At 41.8% G+C, this 19,726-nt stretch overlaps 1 protein-coding gene across 1 annotated transcript; it reads left to right on the top strand.

Moving 5' to 3' along the window:
• The first annotated feature begins 13,157 nt into the window (after positions 1–13,157).
• P2RY1 (purinergic receptor P2Y1) lies at positions 13,158–19,494 on the top strand. Its single transcript, XM_058550640.1, has 2 exons — positions 13,158–15,008; positions 17,162–19,494. The coding sequence occupies exon 1, from the start codon at positions 13,847–13,849 to the stop codon at positions 14,969–14,971; it is 1,125 nt and encodes a 374-aa protein (XP_058406623.1). The 5' UTR covers positions 13,158–13,846; the 3' UTR covers positions 14,972–15,008; positions 17,162–19,494.
• Positions 19,495–19,726: the final 232 nt, after the last annotated feature.

Here is a 19,726-nt window from a genome sequence, read left to right as displayed (position 1 = left end):
GCAGGGGGTGAGGAGTGCTTAGGAGAGGAGCTCCCTGCTGTGCAGTGTAAAGGACGAGACAGGAGCTTGCAGCCTTGGTTTCTCTCCTCCGTCCTGCACAGATCCTCCACCAATCCTCCTGTTCTTACCCTCTGTTTTGGCACCTGGTGTTTCCAAATAATGATGCTTTAAGTGGTAAATTCATTCCCTTCTCCACTTCAAGACACAGCTTTCTTTTCTCTGCTAAGTCAGTCAACATCACTAAAAAAATTTGTTTAAATTTCTCATCTCTTAATGTCTCTCTCATCCCTCATTCTTTTTACCTTTTGTGGGTCAATATTTTTTTATTCTTTATAGCTATTTTAGCAGTGCATTGGAAAGAAAAGGAAATATCTACAACATTTAAAGAGAATCTTCAAGAATAATTTAAAGGTCAATTGTTGTAGATTTTTTATAATAGTGTTCTGAATACACCATTATTCTTGATTCTTTTCTACTATCTTTATACAGTTACTTAAATTTAAGCTTTTATTTTGATTTTCATTTAAAAATGTATATTAGCATTTTAATAAAAGTACATTTAATGTATATTAGTGAGGGTTCAAAATATATAGCTATTTAATTTCTTACACATGACCTATATTCAATAAATATTTTTTGAATAAATTAATGAATTTTCTTATAAAACAAAATGAGGATGTTACCTACAATAAACATTTTAATTTTGACTTTGCTTTCATCATAAAGACCTTTTTTACTGGCTTCAACAGAAGAAGAGAGTTTGCAAAACTCCCGGAATTACAAGGGAAGAAGTAGAAGGATTCATGCCAAAACAGTCACTCCTCCATCAGAAACAGATTTTCACTCTCCTCAGGATGCTGGGGAAAAAGACTTTAAAAGAGTTGTCATTTAGCTAGTGTATGTGAAATCTATCATTTCTCCTCTTCTCTCTCACTCCAGAGGTTCCTCCGGGGGCAACTGTAAAGCGGGGGCTTCACATCAGATGAAATGACAAAGTGGAGGGGAGAGAGTTTGAACACTTAAGAAAATAATCTTGTGAAAATAAAAGCTTCGACTATTATAAGGAAGTTAAAAATGTATATAAATAAGCATTTTATTATCAGCTTTGACTATAAAATATCACATATAAACATATATATACACATACTTATGTACGTGTGTGTGTGTGTGTATGCATATATAGTCTTTCACTGCATTAGTTCTTTAAGGGTTTTAAAGGATAAAAAATTTGAAAAGGCAGAGAGGACAGGGAAAGGAGAGTAAAGGTCATGAAGAAAGGTTGAGAGGCCCAGTTATCACAGAATACCTGGGGAGGGCACGATATTACCATGACAGGAGGGTAGGGCTTAGAAAGGGAGACTTGGGGCTGTTATGAAGAATCTTTAAAAATCTCAACTTAATGAAATTGGGAGAAAACATAAGTCCTTTAAGCACAGAAAACATGATGAAAGTCCTATTTTAGGAAAAAGAAAGAGAATGAAAAATATTTTTGCTGCATACAGATGCATATTATCTACTTCCTTGCTGTGTTTGAAAAGAAGTAGCTTGTAATAGAATAATAATCCAGATTCCATTGTTATTAAGTATTAATGCAGTAAATAGTAAAAACAAGTACTTAGGGAACACTTTCATGATTTAGTAAAATAGTAAAAACACGTGCATAGGGAACAATTATGAGTACATAATTCACTGAGTATAGAATCTCAAATATCAAAACAGTTTTATTGCAAAGAACAAGGTTTTAAACAACAATTCCTTAAATTTACATAGCACTGGTTTTTCCAAATAGCTCAAAGTGCAAGTCCATTATCTAAATTTCAAAGTATCCCAAGAGCTGGGTAGATATAGAAATTAATACTCCCAACTTACAGACAAAGAAACTGAGAACAAGGAGGCTGTGCCCATCGTCAGGCAGCAGGAGAGCTGAGTCTGGAATCCGGAATTGAGGTTATAGTTTACAACCTAAGGGATATTTGTGTACCAAGGGTTTTGAGTGCTAGGTCATATTCATTTTTATCATTCCTGCAAAGTCATCCAAATTTACCTTGAAAATACCTTATCCTGTTAGTTGTCTCTCTTAAAAAAAATCATGGGAGAAAAGACTTAGGAGTTATATTGGAAGTTCAAGTTGCTGAGTTTGGAGAAGCAAAGTTTCGAGGTTACTGAGAAAGAATGGAGAACTATTGGATAAGTATTGGCACGCCTTCTCTGAGGAGAAAAGGGAAACTGCAATCACTTTCCCCGGGTTCACACTAACTATGAAGCCCCAATGTCTTCAACTGCTGTAAAGCACAAAGATACGTAACACTGAGATTCCCTTATTGAGAAAGAGCAAACTTCACATGGAGAGCACTGGGTTGCTTACACTAGCCAGAATAGAAAGCAGTCACTCCATCTGAGGTGCCTGGTGCTCCAGGGGAATGGACCAGAGAGAACCAAGGTGTGAGTCTCCCTCTAGTCTTCTTAATATGACACCATTATGGAGAAGCCATTGGAATAACCCTCATATCTTCAGTACCTTGAGCTAATGGATCCCTTTACTTATATCCCAGAATTTAGCAAATTAAATAGTATTTGTATTTAGATGTGTATTTTCTATATGTAATATTTTATCCTTATATATTTACTGTAGAGATTGCATTTAAAAGAACTACTATGTGTGCATTTATTACTCTTGCCCAACCAACAATTTGCATGGCTTTGAAAATCAATTTCTTACGTTTTCTTTTCCCTTCAATGCTGTCTTCCTCCTCTTTTCTACGATGTGGTTTACCCATCTTTTCTATGATGTGGTTTTTCCCATTTGGCACGTCCTCCGTCTCCGTCACTCATTTATAGGCTTCCACATTTCTGCTCTCCCAGAAGGACTTTATTCCCATGATCTGGGCTTCTGGATCCTCTCTTTTCCATCTAATAATACCCACGGATTTTTACTTAAACTTCCATCTTCTCTGCTTTTCCCAGCTTCTTTCCTGTGACTTCGGTTAATAATCTGATCCATCTGCTCCCAAATCTTTTCCTATAACGCATTTCCTTAGTAGGAGGTGCTTCATCCTTGCATGCTTCTTTTGGAGAACTGCTATGTTTTCCTACCTTGGTTTTACTTAGGAGTCCTGGGGTTTTTACAAAACGTTCTGCGTAGTACCTCTGCTCTGCCCTGGTTTGATTTCCTGTAGCTTTTGGTGAATTTTTTCAGACCCTCATCATCAAATTCAGCAGCCTCTATTTTGCAGGTGTTGATTACTCTGCATCTCCTTGTATTTAACTTGCCTTTTGTTTCTTATTAAGTTTAGGGTCTTGACCTTTGCCTCAATGTCTTTATTCTCCCTTATCTTTTCTGTTTTTTATCTCTTTCCTATTTCTGTAAAACCCTGACTTTTAGGTGGAGAGCTACCTTTTTATTTTTCCTAAAGATTAAATTAGAAAAATGTAAGGTGCCATGGACCTGACACAGTAAGTGCTCGCTAAACATCTGCTATTATTTTTGTAACCACCCTGGTGACGGCTCTGAAGGACCACGCAGCCTGAATGGCTGGGCTCGGCTCGCTCTAATTTCAAAAACACTACTTCTGATTTCTCTTTATATTCACTTTCCTGTTTCCAATTCCCAATTTATCTTTGGATCTTCCTCATATTTTCCCCCCATAGAAATAATTCTTGTGCTCTTATTTTTGGTTTAATGGCTCTTATTATAACATTTTGTATAGGTTATTAATGTATTTTTTAAACCCTTCTTCCTTGAGTTTTTATTGTCTTTATCATTTCACCTTTGTCCTTTTAGTGAATTTAGACTAAATATCCATTTTGCTTTTGTACCTTAAATGCTAATTCTTTTGTATTTGATATGTTTTCATTTCATTTAGAACTAAATTAAAATACTACATATCTATGTCATCTAGCATGTTGATTCCTTTCGATTGCATTCTGAGCAAAGAATGTTGGGATATGAAGTTTTTGCAGTAACCTAAGGGGTAAGAGTTTTATCTTTGTCTGTTATCGGAAAGAAAATTATGATTCACCTGATTCAAAGTCTTATCTAAACTTAACTGATGCACCGTGACATCCCTTGGGGAAATCAGGCTCCCCTGTCCCTTTATGGTGGATCTCTGTACTTGACGTATCAAGTCCTCTGCTACGGTGTCCGTCTTTCCTGTTTAGTGATGCCAGTAGACTCGAATTTTCTTTCCTTTGCCCTTTCAATGATGCTAGTGGTATCCTGTCACCATTAAGAACATGGTAAGATTCGTATATGTATTGGCAGGAAGGCAGGATACAAGTAGATAAGACCCTAATTGAAAGTGTATGTATAAATATACATTCACATGAAGATAATTCAAGGGAAAAACATCTGGATAAGTAGATGTTAACATTGGTTGCCCAGAGTACGGAATTTTGCATCTGCTTTTCTGTGTGTGTGTGTGTGTGTGTGTGTGTGTGTGTGTGTGTGTGTATTGGTGGCTTATCTGCAGGACCTATTTTCCTCCCACAATAATCCTGTTCTTGGGTAGTTAGTTGAGTCATTTTAGTCAGAAATAAAATAATTTTTAACATTGTTGGTGAGTCTCTTTATTTCATCACACATGTCATTCTAATAGTCTCCCATGAGCCAACAGTACAGGTGACAGCCAGTTCAGTCAATCTACAGAGGGAATTCAGCTGAGGCCACTAAACTAGGAGACGCTTCCTCTCTAAACATGCTGTCATGACGTTCCTTTCTGGAGTGTTAAGTCTGATAATAATTAAATTCTTTCTTTCTTGAGTGCTGTCACCGTGGCATTAAGCCACCTCTTTTCCAATCACATTTTAGATTGTCCACATGACAATCAATAATCTTTCTCCAACTTCCTTTACTGAAGAGCACAGGCCTCCTTCCTTCATTTTCAGTGCTGCTTCTTTCTATAATTTGCGCACACACACACACGCGCGTGTGTTTCTGTGTACACATACACATACGCTTTTCATTTCAGAGTGCTATGTCGTCAGTCTTCTGAGGCCTTAAGTTATTCTTATTACATATTGCAACTTAAGTTCTGCTTTATCCAGACTTGTAGGAAGTTTATCAATCCTTAAAGGCTTCCTTGATGGTCAACGCTTCTCTTACCATTGACTCCTTTCTTCTTCTCTGTCCTCCTCCTCTTCTTCCTCCTCCTTCCTCTTTTTTTTCCCTCTGCTCATTGCCTCAAGATTTAGCCCTCATTTCCTCTTATTTTCCTCATGTATCATCGTATAGCATATTTCTCATATTCCAATTTCCTCATATGACCTTTTTACACTGAATAGATTTAATATTGTATATTCACATCTTTGGGATGTTATATTGATTTTCTTCAGTCTTTCCCTCCATGAAGAAAAAATTCCCTTCCTCATATGTTACCTTTAAGAACTTCTAACCTAACGGTCTTTCTGAGGTAAGAGAGTTTGTCTCCTCTCCTCACATCCCAGCTGATTCGCAGACCTATCTCTCATCCATCCTCCCTACACCTTTTCCCTGCCATGGTGAGTAGCAACCGCTTCATTTCCTGTCTGCTTATGCCTCTTCTGTGCTCTTCTCTCAGACCCCATGGCTTCTTCCTGCTTTTATTCTGAGCAGACGCTCCCAACTTGGTCTTTTCCTTTCCCCTTTTGTTGATCATAACATAACATATAACATTATATTACAAGATATAATATACTCTTGGGTGAATACAAGAAAGATGACCTTCCTCCCCAGCACTACTATATACAATCTTTCCTTTCCTTTTTTTCAATAACTAAAGGCAACAACCTTATCCTCCATTCCTAAACCGCTTTTCCTTACTTACCGAAGCCTAATTTCATGACTTTGTAGAGTTTCTCTTTGGCATCTCCCCGAGTGTCCCCACGCTGGTGATACGCTTTGCCTATTCTAAATGAAAGAGCAGTGAAGCTCAGCCTCCCTTTCACACATGCATCTTCCAGTCCAAACGCTTTCCTCAGTGGTGCTAACGTCTCCTGGTGTCTTGCTAAGTAAACTGTAATGTGTCTTGCAGCCAAGATTTCATGCCTGAGGAGAATGAACAGAGCTTTTAGCCACGACTGGTTAATGCAATTCCCACAAAGTTTTTCCAGCCTTGCTTTCCACTTCCTCCTGAGGCACTCACTCTCTCAGTCAAATTTAATTTCTCTGCTGCTCTGACGCTCATGTCAAAGTCCTTATTTCCAGGGACTCAAATTACTGTAAATATGTCCCTTGGGTTCCTCCCAATGGAATTAATAATTAGGGTCCCACTAGCAGTTACCATGCCTTGGGACTGGTTTCCATGATGGAAGCAGAACCTCATAATTTGTCTTTGATTGAAGGAAGATTTCCATTTTCCTAGCAGGAATGGAAAGATTCTTTTCTTCCTTTCTTTCGTACTTTCTTCCTCATGCCCTTAGTGAAGATAAAATAGATGAGACAACAGTGTTTTTCTGCCTTCTGCCTCCTTAGTTCATTCAGTCTGCTCAGTTCTTCCATTTGCTCTGTAGAGCTCTACTTGGGTGCTCCCACGGGTAGTTGACTGTCACCAGCCTCTCCGCCAAAGCAGTGGGCTCCCCAGCCTTCTCTCATCTCTCCTGGAACATTGTTTTCTCCACCAGGCTCTGCATGGCCACAGGCACAGTCCTCCAGCCTCAAGACTTTGGAGTTTGCATGTCACAACTGCATTTCCTGAAACCCTTCTTTTCCTCCTCTTCTCTCCCCACCCACAAATCATATCCATGGTCTATTGTCTTCTACACCAAGACTATAATACTTCCATTGTTGGTCGCATCCTCTCTGCCCCTATACCCCTCCTGAGAGAAGTAGCTCACCCTTCTTTTCTCTTTTGTGGGACTCTGTCACTCAGCCCTGGAGGAAGGCTCTAATGGCTTGGCCCATCCCCTTCTCCTCTAGGCCAAAGTGAACTGACCATTTCAGTCCAGACTCTTTCCCCAAGAATTTACCACTGGAAATAATGCTAGGCAGTTAGTGGCTGTGTTGAGTCACATCCACTCAGAAAGAGAGAAAACTGATCAGCAGAGAGAGGCAAAGGGAGAGGAGGAAGAAGAAAGGGAGGGAAAGATGAAGGGAGGGGAAAAAAAGCAAGCGGTGAATAGAGACAGGCAGAGAACGGGGACCCGTGTCTTTGAAGAAGTAGAGAGAAGAGGCAAACCCCCTGATTTTCAAGTTTTTCTGCCCACTTGCTCGTGAGGCCCACACTTCTGTACCCTTCTGATAAAGTCACCTTATTTGCCCAAGCTGGTTTTGATGGATTTGGTTTCTTACAGCTAAATGCCCCCTTATCAAGATGCATCCATGAAGGTAAATATAATGAGAGTATTATAAATAATAATGATAATAATGACCATAACAGTAATAGCTACCATTTATCGTGCACTTACGAGGTACTAGGCACAGTCCTGCACACGTTACGTTCATGATCACATTCTCAGAGCTGTCTTGTGATGGGAGTTACTGGATAAAAACATTGACACAAGACAGGTTTGGCAATGTGTCTACTTGCACAGCTGTTAAGTGCCCCTAACTGACCTTTGAACTCAGGTCTGTCTTCTTCTCTGAAACCATGTACTATAATCTAATACATAAAAAGCATTCGAAACAGCGTCTGGCGCATGTGTGCCCCAGGTGAAGACTGCTAAAGCCTTGAGGTGTGTCAGTCACCGGACAGGAGCCGCCCCGGTGTTTCTAAATGGGCTAGCAAAGCCATGTCAGGCAGGATGATATAAAATCCTGCCACTCAGAGTTTAGAGGTTGGATGAGGGGTTGGACATCAAAGGAACTTGTTAGAAATGCAAAGTCTTGGGCTCCCCCCCGGGCTTTAGCAAGGTGTCCCAAGTAATCTGTGTGGGCACTCAAGTTTGAGAAACTGTGCTCAGAGAATCAGAGTGGACATTGCCGGTGAGCTAGGATAGTATTTTACTTAGCTGGTTATTATAACTATGAGGCAGTCTCTTAAGATAAATACTTAGCTGCGTATCAGGTGACTAGAACTAAAGCTGAAAGATGAAAATCAGAACTAATGTAAGATTCTGAGGTTCTGCTAAACCCTGTCATTGCAAACACAAGAATTTATCGAGGAGTAAAGGATTATTTCTCCACCTGAAGCATCATCTAGTTTCTCTTTTGGTTCTTTGTCAACTACAAATAACTCTTTCTATATTAGCTTTTATTTTATTCCATCTTGTTGTTTTTACAGACAAGGGATGGGTCTATTTCACCTGAATATGTTGGCTCACTGGGTGCTTTCTTTGGCCACCCACATATCTTCCCAGAAGAGTGTCCAAAGTTTGACTTGTTGTAAGAAGACTCTGGAATTAGCCCATCCTGCCAGCCTTTCTACAAGAATCTAAACTAAAAGATTACAAAAATGGTCACAATGCTCATCTATTTAAAGCTAGTTCACATTTTGAGTGCTACTAGTGAAAACTTACAAGCTTTACAGAGGGCCAAATTCTAAAATCAGAAATTAAAAATGCTATTAACTTTAATTTTGAAAAATGTGAAACACTCAGGACATAATTGAGATCAACATCCCAGGAATGAGCTGATGAAAGATGTGAGTTAACATAAGAAAAACAGCTATTTATTTTTACACATGATTTTCATTTGCCTATTTGGAATTTAGCTATGTACTCAAAATACAGATGTACTAAAGTCAACAATTTATTTATGATGGATATAATAACGACGGTCATATTCTTATCCTTTGTGCTACCATGGAAACCCTCCATGCATCCATGATTATGGTGTAAGACTTTGGATACGAGTAACTGGCTCTAAAGATATTTGTGCACCCACAGGCTTTATGCACATTTATTTCTTTGTCTTCTTGAAAACCTAAGTGTATAAAGAAATTGTAGAAGTGGCATGTAACATAGCATTTCTAATGTTATCAGTAAATGTTGTCAGACATGCCTTTGTGAAACCAGAGGTCAGAGACAAAGAGAAGCAAAGGGAATATTTATCAGATAAGGATGATTAGAGAAAGACCAAGGCTACAAGCCAGGACTGGAGTCTTTTTATCTGGATTTAACAGAAATTTTTTTGAAAATATTGTAAAGTGCCCATGACTTGGGCTTCATGTACATGAGGATAAGGGAAGGAAATATTTAAAAAGGGAATATAGGAAAGGAGTTCCCTTGAATATCCAACTTCTGGGAGCAACAAATGGTCTGAAGAACAGAAGGAGATTTAGTGGCCTGGAATTTTGCAGGTTCTTGCAAGTGACAGTGCACAGATGGAAAATCTAGCTCAGCGTCATCTGCCAAGGGACAGGTACTCAATAGTGACATGACTCTGATCACAGGAACATGTAGCCTGTGTCCTCTCCCTACCTCCCACAAGCCTCTCCCCACACTTGCCCAGATTTAAACTAAACAACTGAAAAACTGCGCTCAGTGAGATTTCCAAAGGCCTCTGTCTGCGTCTATGCAGGTACCTGTTCTCTCTTCTTCTACCCCACAGAGCGTTCCCCCCTGCACTGCGGACATCTTCATTTCCTCCTCCCCCTTGTCCCTCTCCCCTCTCTCTTCCCTCTGGCCTCCCTGGTCTGTTGCTCTCCTCTCCTCTTCTTATCCCAACCCTGGAGCCACCCGGCTGTCTCCTAGTCTGTGTCCTATATCCTTGCTGTGATTCTTAATGAAATATATTTCAGGAAGCCTACCAATTGGATCCATGACAAGTGCATAATTCATAGGCACAGCTGGGCCCTCCACAGCGCAAGACAGCCCTTTCGTTCTTTCTCTGGATGCTCCTTTCCTCTTCCGCTCCTCCTTAGCCCTCACTCTTCTACTTCATCGGAGGACATCAGCTGTGCATTCCTTAGACTTCTTTCTTCTCCTATTTTCTTCTTGGGGCATAGAAGCGTCTCCTCATTTTCCTAAGGTATAGCTCAGAAATTATCACATTTTAGTTATGATTCTTAGAAGCATCTCTCAAAGGATCCCTTTATCTCCTGGATCAGAGTCTCTGTCTCTCACCTGCAAAATCATGACAGGTGTCCTGCCCGTGAGCTCCCCCATTTTTCACACTGCCACCCAAATTAAGGTTAGCATTTGTGGTATTGTGTTTATTTAATCAAATTTCATATTTCTTGGTCTCAACTTTAAAGTTGGGAGATTGTATATTTTATGTTTATCGGAAATGGGTTTTTTTCCTTTTATGCTTCTAGCCCTCGATTAGAATCTTTCCAGTGATCTTTCCATCCTCAATGACTGTTGGATTTTCTGTGACTTTGAGAAAGGAGAAAGAAGAGATTTCCTAAAGATGCTTATGAGACTCTGTACGCACAAGAAGGGCAGCCTTTTTGTTTATGAGTCACAGGCTCAGCAGATTCCACTTCCCCATAATTGTCTGTCCTTCTCAGATCATATATAAATTGTTGGCTACCTTTTAAAAGCCTGAGTAGAGAAACAGAACATTTGGGAAGCTGCTGAAATACTATTTGACTATCAGTACCTTCAAGACCTGGCTCAAAATCTTCTCTCTTGATAGAAGGCTTCTGTGAATAACCCTTTCTATGCTCAGTCTGTAGTGGCCACTAACAGTTAATTTTCCTATCAATGCCCCGAACTTGTGTGTATTTTATCATAGAATAGTGGCTAAACGTATGGGCTTTAAGGATATATGGCTTAAGTTTAAATCCCAGTGTCAACTGTGTGACTAAAGATGAGTTAAACTCTCTGTGCCTTCGTTTCACCACTTATAAGATAGGGATACAATTGTCAATTATCATCACAGAACGTTTTTAAGGATTAAAGGAAATAACCCTTGTTAGGTGTGCACAGTGCTGAGAATATAGGAAAGGCTTATTAGTATTGCTATTGTTATATTTTATTATTATGGTTAACTATGTATATTCTTTGCATTTTCAACTAAACTGTAAATCTCTTGAAGACAGGCATTTACATCATTAATCAAATACAATACAAATTAATACAAAATATTTGAGGGAAGTCACTTAAAGATGTGGAGCATATTATTTTCATACCTTTAAGACATCTATAATTGGTGTTCAAACATCAATAAATACTGTCATGTTTTGAGTTTTAGATGGTATTTTATTTTTTCCTTCATTAAATCTAGTTCAATGTGTTACAAATAGAAAGTTAACAAAGTCAACAAACAGGAACTGAATACATATAAATTATCCCCATGAGGGACAGTTTTGATTTAAAACATAACTTAAACATATTATAAATACGTAGTTAGATATGCTGTATGTAAAAGCCGTGTTTACAAAATTTACCATTTTAACATCATTAAAAAAAAGTCTGTGGCGCACTTAGGACAACTATCTCCTCCAAATTCCTAGTGAAGTGTCAAGTTTTCTGAAAGTACTCAGTGGTATTTGGACTAAGTATACATTTCAAACACTCCCATTATGAGTTAATGCATTTGCAACAGGCTTCTGAGTGAGGTTACGTACTGCTTTTGATGCAAATGAAAAATGCACAGGAGTGAGGAATCGGGACCCAGGCAGTACCCATAGGACTCTAATGCTTTTCTTTGCTTCCTTTTCTCTTAATAGAATATCATCCCAGTCAGTACCATCCTTATGCGACAATATGAAAATGTTTCAGGTGAAAGCACAGAGTTATAGAATCATAATTTGAGGACTGGAATGAAAAATAAAAGATAACCAAATCCAACTTCCTCATTTTCCAGATGAGAAAACTGAGGTCAGTACCATTCATTTCAGTTAACAGTGTTCTCAAGACACCACCATCCGTGCCCTTTATTTGAGCCATTTACTCTCGTTTCGTCACTTATTTTCTCGCTGTTCAACTGACCACATCTCAAAGTGCCCCTGCGCCCCTGAAGCCATGTGCTGGGCTGTGTCATTTCTCCTCCTCTCAAGGACCCTGCCGGGCTTGTGGGGAGTTTTCCTTTGTGGTATCAAAGCCAGGAGATGTGGTTTTCCTTTGAGTATTTTTAAGAGAACGCTATCATGCACCGTCTGGGGCCAGAAAGAAATCTTTATCGTATATATTTTACAGATATTTTCTTTTCTCTTTTTTCCTCTAAGAGAAAAGCCTTTGCTAATAGTTCACATAAAATATATTGTTAATTAGTAAATTGTCAAGAAGTGCTAAATTCCATTCCTGTGGGGGCCCATTTAAATATGTCCCTGGGCAGTTACTATATCATTTACTTTCCGATTAAACTTACCTAAATACAATTTTGAAGCGCGTTGCTTAAAAATTTGATACATTCAAACCATGGAAACGTTTTTCAATACATATTCAATACGTTTTTCAATAGTATTTAAGGAAGTCCCAGCCTATAACGTTCTGGTACTTACTAGCGATAATTATGACTAATCGCTTTAACCTATAGATGTGATTGGTAATAAAACCCAAAAACCATACCTTAATCACTTTAGAGTTGTAATTGTCCTTACATCTATCTATGTAAAGCTCTATTTAATATCCAAGTTATTTCCAAAACAATATATTTTAAATTACTTTTCATTGCAGCCTCTGCTGTTTAATTAAACGCACTGGACAGGAGGATTTGGGGAGCTTGCCTTGTCGGTAGGTGGTGGGTATCAAGTTAAAATGTGCCGAAGCAACGTGAAGTTTCTACTAACAATATTTTCACAAGGTCCTTTTAGAAATTCTCACGTGGATGTTACCAGTGACGTCGGGTTATTAGTATCTGGTTAACTAAGAAAAAATAAAAGGAAATAAAATATTGAAATAAAAAGGAAAAAGCCGACTAGAGGGCAGGAGAGTCCCCGCTCCCTCCCTCCTCCCTCCCCCGGAGCTCGCGCTCCCTCCTCCCCAGGAGCAGGTTCCTGCGTGTGCCAGGAATCCGGTCTCGGTGGCGGAGAAGGAGGCGCCCTGCAACGGCAGGGCGTGCCCGGCTGGGGGCCGCCGGCTGCCGGGAACCTGCGGACCCCTGGGCGGCTCTCGAGGGCCCCGGAGACTGCGGGCGCGGACCGGTCCCTCCAGGGCCGCGGGCGCGGGCTGCGGGCGCTCAGAGGGTTCCCTGTGGGGCCGCAACTCCACTTCGCCGCGACAGCGGCGGAAGGGCAGCGAGCGCTCGCGGACAGGCGCTCCCGGCAGCGGCCCTCGCCGTCGCCGGCCGGGCAGCCGCGGCGGGCGGGAGCTGGGCGCGCGGCCGGCGGAGCCCGGCTCCCCGAGCACGGCCGCAGAGCGCCGGCCGGCGGCCGCCCGGGCAGGCACGCCCCTCGCTCCCCGCGGAGCCGGACTCGCCCGGTGCCCGGACTCCGCCCACCCTCGCGGGGAGCCCGGCTGGCCCGCCTGCCCCGCACTCGGGACCGAGCAGGGCCTCGCGGACGGCGCCGGCTCTGCGGCCACGCGCGCCCCGAGGGCCCCCGGGCTGGGCGCAGGGGCGCGGAGGGAGCGGCGGGACCCCAGCGCCGAGCTGCTCGCGGGCAAGGTAGGGAGAAGGAAGATGCGCAAACGAAGTTGATCTCCGGGGGAAGGAGGCTGGCGGCGCCCCCCGCGCGCCGGAGCGCCGCGCAGCCAGTCGGCCGGACCCCGCAGAGCCCCCGGTGCGCTCCCCGGCGCGGACCCGCGGCGCCCGGGAAAGCGCGGTCGGAAAGTTGTCGGCGCCGGTGCCCCGCGCGCCCTGTTGTGTAACCTCGGCGCTGCCAGCGGACGGCGAAGTCGAGGCCCGGGGGAGTTCATGGCCCGCGGCGGACGCGGGGCCGGAGCCGGCGTGGGCGAGCCCCCCTGCGCCCCCTCCCGCGGGGGTCCCCGGCGCCCGCCCCCTTCCGCGCGGCCGCTTTTCCCATGCGCCCTGCGCCCCGCGCCGCCGCCGCCGCCCTCTCGCCGCCGCCTGCCCCTCGGAGCCGCCGCCTGAGTCGGGGACCCGAGAATGACCGAGGCGCTGTGGCCGGCTGTCCCCAACGGGACGGACGCCGCCTTCCTGGGCGGCCCGGGCTCGCCCTGGGGCAACAGCACGGTGGCCTCCACCGCCGCCGTCGCCGCCGCCTCGTTCAGATGCTCGCTGACCAAGACGGGCTTCCAGTTCTACTACCTGCCGGCTGTCTACATCTTGGTGTTCATCATCGGCTTCCTGGGCAACAGCGTGGCCATCTGGATGTTCGTCTTCCACATGAAGCCGTGGAGCGGCATCTCCGTGTACATGTTCAACTTGGCCCTGGCCGACTTCCTGTACGTGCTGACTCTGCCCGCGCTCATCTTCTACTACTTCAATAAGACCGACTGGATCTTCGGGGATGCCATGTGCAAGCTGCAGAGGTTCATCTTCCACGTGAACCTCTACGGCAGCATCCTGTTCCTCACCTGCATCAGCGCGCACCGGTACAGCGGCGTGGTGTACCCGCTCAAGTCCTTGGGCCGGCTCCAGAAGAAGAACGCCGTGTACGTCAGCGTGCTCGTGTGGCTTCTCGTGGTGGGGGTCATCTCCCCCATCCTCTTCTACTCGGGCACCGGGGTCCGGAAGAACAGAACCACCACCTGCTACGACACCACCGCGGACGAGCACCTGCGCAGTTACTTCATCTACAGCATGTGCGCGACGGTGGCCATGTTCTGCGTCCCCTTGGTGCTGATTCTGGGCTGTTACGGGTTGATTGTGAGAGCCCTGATTTACAAAGACCTGGACAACTCGCCTCTGAGGAGAAAGTCAATCTACCTGGTGGTTATTGTCCTGACTGTCTTTGCTGTGTCTTACATCCCTTTCCATGTGATGAAAACGATGAATTTGAGGGCCCGGCTGGATTTTCAGACCCCAGAAATGTGTGATTTCAATGACAGGGTGTATGCCACCTATCAGGTGACGAGAGGCCTAGCAAGTCTCAACAGTTGTGTGGACCCCATCCTCTACTTCTTGGCAGGAGATACTTTCAGAAGGAGACTCTCCCGAGCCACCAGGAAAGCTTCCAGACGAAGTGAAGCAAATTTGCAATCCAAGAGTGAAGACATGACCCTCAATATTTTACCCGAGTTCAAGCAGAATGGAGATACAAGCTTGTGAGGACACAAGGATCCCCAAATACCCACTTTGTAACGTGGTAGGATGCTTCATAGAGCCAAGTGCTTTTTTCCCCTTTAAGGTTCTAGTAAGTTTAGAGAAAATTCAAACCAAGAAAGTAGTGAGTTAAAGAAAAAAATAGAAGTGGAAATGCCCACGCCCACGCTTAGCTTGTTTGGGTTTGCTTTCAAGGCCTCCCTTCTTTCTAACCAGAAGTATGTATAATAAAATAATACTCTCCTGGTTAAACATTTACTTCTCTTCTGCCTTTAAAATCTACATGCTTTTCTGGTTAAAGTGCACTTGAGTACTGGAGCTGTTTTGATATTAATAATTTCTTCAAGAAATTATTGAAACTTCAGTTTGTGATTCTTCTAGTCCTTATTGTTTTAATTATCCATGGTAGGAACAAATTGAAAGTCCACATTTTCACAGTTAGCGTAGTATAGCAAAATACTAAACTCGGTTCGTTCAGTGTCAGATGGACAAATCTCGGCTGTGTCCTTTTTGATCCTGTAAGCATAGGTGGTAGCTGGCTGAGTTTCTTGAGAGAATTGAATAGAAAAGTAAAATCAATGAATTTAAAAGCCTAAAATGTGATTATTGCCCAGTTATTTATAGAAAACTGCTCACTATATGTTGGGTGCTAAATGTTTGATGATGGAAACCTGCATGTGTTATCTTACAAGTAAAATGAGTTCAGAATAATCAAACTGCGTGTACTTTCCTGGTAAACACCACGAGCTCTGTTAGACTTCTTGTGATAAGGAGCGTTTGCCGGCCCCACTGCTGTGCGATGATGCCTTAGGAGTTTGTGTTCCAGCACAAATGCTCACTCACATCTGTAAAAACAATGTAAAAATCTCAGATAAACTACAGACCAAAGCTGAGTAACTGTTAGCACGTTAAGGGATGTCGGGCAGGAGGATAGTGTTCTGTTAGAGAAGCGAGGTGGACGGTCACCCCCACAGGGCCTGCAAACATGTTCTCAATTGTGTGAGGCAAGGGGGAGTGGGGAGAAGGCATCGTTAGAATAGGGCTTTAGTGTAAATTACTGTCATGCTGTAAAGGCTCTTTTTTGCTCCTTTGAAATGCTGGGAAGCATTGAATGCAATTTGAAAAGAAGAAGGCAGAATTTTTATAGGTTGTGTTGATAGAATGGGAAACTATAATCCTTTGCTGGATCTTGCATCCTCATATTTAAAGAAAAAAACTCCAAATATATGGGAAAGGGAAATATGAAGAATGAAATTTAAGTAGCTAAGGTACCACAGCACTGAAAGATAAGTTGTAGAAACTATTGGTCACACTACTGATGGTTTAAGAGAAGACTCTTGGCCAGTGTTTTCTTTTGTCTTTTTTCTCTGCCATGCAGTAATGAGAAATCTGTAAAACATTTCAATAACTTTAATAACAGTTTTCAATGAGTATTGAATTGCTGCATTTTTAACCTTTGAAATCTTTAAATTCTATATAATGTAGAATAATGAGGTGAGTTAACACAGTTTATAACTCCAGACAAATAAATCCAGTGTCAAAGGAATTTTTAGTGGTGAAAACTAGCCCCAATAAAGCCAACAGCAGAGTCTGCATTTGATGGTGGAGTGACTTGTTTGAAAGCACTGTGTAAGTAAAGCAATTTGGGGCTGTGTCTTAAGGCAAGAACCTTAGTGCCCTGTGGGACGTGGTGACAGGAAAGTCAGGGCTTATTTCAGTTCTTGCAATGCCTGGGAGGGCTGAGGATTTGTAAGACCTGTTTCTCTTCAAGTTGCTCAGTTTATCCAGTCTCAGGCCACCAAGACCAATGAAGAAAGTCTGTGTTTAGCTTCCTCAGAAGTGATTCTTTTACACATGTTGAGTGTTGATGCACAGAATTGTAGAAACCAAATCCAGAGGAAACCTTTTAGATGTCTGACCTACACCTCCTCATTTTGAGGAAAGACAAAGTTAGCTAGGTCGTCACTTGGTTAGGGTCCTACAGCATTGTCTGCTGTGAAATCCTAGAAGAAAAAGTCTAAAGTCTGTCATTACTGTGTTGTCCCTGTCAAACTTCCTGTTCAGTGAGACAAGATTAATATCGCTAAATTGACCAAAATGGAAATTTCAAAGCCTGTACCACCCTTGACTCAAAGGCTAATGGCACACGTTTGTATCATATTTCTTCACCATTTATTTTAGTCTTCTTGCTTTTAGGTCTCAGATGCCCAGCCTGGTTTACAGTATGTGTTAAGTACATTGTTTCAGCCTCCAGAGAACTTTCTTTTGGAGTGTGGACCCATGAGGAGGTGGACAGTCACTAGAAATGCCCTTTTACTCCTTGGCATGATTTTTCCAGAGTGTTTCTTCTTTAGCTTCATACATCACGTAGTGGACAATGACTTGTGAATGCATGCCGAATAGTGACAAGAATGATCTTGCCACCTCCTTCCAGGTGAAAAGAGGTCTCTGGGAAGAGTCTGTGCGAATGGTGAAAGCATGCAGAGGGTCAAGATGAAGCAGTGATCTATTGGCTGGAAATCTGATTCATGACATATGATGATATGAGGAGGTATTTTAATACTAAAGGTAGAAATCTGTTGGCATTTTGATGAAAGAACTGCTAAAGTTATAGAACTTACCAGTTAACTAAATTTCACACTACAAAACTATTTTAGTGCCAAGTTCAAGGTGTTTTGTGGCTCACAAATTGGCATCTTTGACTCTTTGAACATCAATGTGTATTTGCATTGAAACGATAAAAAGACAAACTAAGAAGAGATCCAGCATGAGAATAGGATTCGGAGGTTAACACCTTGACATCGCCACTTGTCCAGCTGTGGAACTCTTGACCCTTTCAAGACATCCATCTGTTGGGGACCTAGGGGACATGGTAAAGCGTTAAAACCACAGCCGGCCAGAGGTACGTGCAGTCTGCTCCTGTGTGCCAGTCCTGGCTAAAAATACCTACACAGTTCACCAGCTGTGATGTGGACCCGTGACCTATACGTTTTCTCAGTCTGCTCAGGCGGTGCACTAACCTGCCTCTGATACAAGAGATGTCAGTGCTTGTAGCAGCTGGAATTGGACTGGTGACAAGAAGATGTGTAACCAGTTAGAGATATAGGGAAGCTTTAACTTTGCTCATCAAATTGTAACTATCATAATAATATTTATTGTTGAAGCTCACAGTCCTTCAGTTGTACAGATTGACACTTTCTTGAAAGATCCAACATACAGATGTAAATTATATTTATTGCAGTGTATAATATTAGTATGTCACACTGGTATATTTTACATAATATATGATGCATAGATAAAATGAGAGTTGTATTTTATGATGCTTTTCAAATAGTATCTTGAAATGTTTAAGTCTTCAGATTTGTTTTTAGTCTAAAATATGAAAATCTGTTTTGTGATACAAGTGATTAATTTTCTCTATAAATGCTTCTGCATGTTTACTTTTTTATTTAGGGTTCTTCCTATATAGACACAATTTGGTGTCAAACTATCATAATATCAATAGTAAATACAAAATATCTTAGCCAGACTGGGTCTGTATTGTCTACATTTTATATGATATTATAGAAAAGTTTGTATTATCTTTTCAGGACATTTAGAATTGTGCCCCCAAATATGGTCAGAGCTTCCATTTCCAAATGCAAAAGCCTTGTCCTAAATTCAAAGTAGATCTCTTGTGTTTGAGAAGTCTGGTGGGATGGGCATTATAGATACGACATTAGAATTTAAGGGAAATCTTTAGGGAGATGGGGAGAGAGGCAGCTGGTTTCGTCAGTTACTGTGCTCAGTTCTGCTTAGATTTCTGTGTTGTGTTTCTTCTTGAGGTGAAATAGTGTAATCTTAATTTCTTTGAGATGGAGTTTCTAAGTAACACACTACCAGCAAGTTCAACACTGCTGTTAATTTCAATCTGTTTTCTTTGCTCAGTTGATAACTTTAATTCTCAGTTTTATAGTGATAACTGTATATTATTTGGCTGCTGAATTCTGTTACAATTTTTTATTCTGTTGTACATTGTATTATACATATCATTAAAATTAATATGAAGGGGAATATATGTTACATATAAAAATTTGTGAATTTGAATTCTAGTATGTTTTAGCGCTTTTGCAAAAATTTTTATTTTTATATTATCTGTGATTTTAATATAGATAATTGAACTAGATTTCATTGTGATTGATAGTGCCATTGAATGAGCAGTATGGAAACAGCGTTACTTGACATTTCGAGCTTTCTCAGGTTTGTCTAAACGGTAGCTTAACAAATTCTGGACTAGTTGTGTGTAATTGTGTTTTAAATAAAAGGAATGCACATTTCTTATAAGTTTGCATGCCTGAGTGTACAGTATCATGCGTGTGCGTGCATATGTGTGTGTGTGTGTCTAAGGCATGGCAGCCAACTTTATATCTGCTACTTATAGCTGCTTATAATAACAGCAGAGCTTTGATGTAATCTTGGTCACTAGAACTGTACCTACCATAGACAAGTAAAACTGAAAAAGTCTCAATAAACTATGAAATGTGGTCTAATGGCTTCTGAGTGTTATAGTATCAATGCTTACGAGTTTCCCCAAATTTTGAGGCATACTATTATACTGGAGGGCAGATATTGTAGGAAGTATTGAAGTAACCCAGGCATTTCTTAAGGTGCAGCCTGGACTGTAAGAAGTGAAGTGTTTAAGAGAGAACCTGGTACAATTGATAAAATTATCATTGTTTGATATTTAATCATTGGTAGGAATAGGACCTAATTATTTGAGGA

This window comes from Diceros bicornis, chromosome 2 (assembly GCF_020826845.1).
Source record: "Diceros bicornis minor isolate mBicDic1 chromosome 2, mDicBic1.mat.cur, whole genome shotgun sequence".
Classification (NCBI taxonomy): Eukaryota; Metazoa; Chordata; class Mammalia; order Perissodactyla; family Rhinocerotidae; genus Diceros; species Diceros bicornis.
Note: the sequence above shows the minus strand (reverse complement) of the source record. Positions and strands in the feature narration are given on the sequence as shown.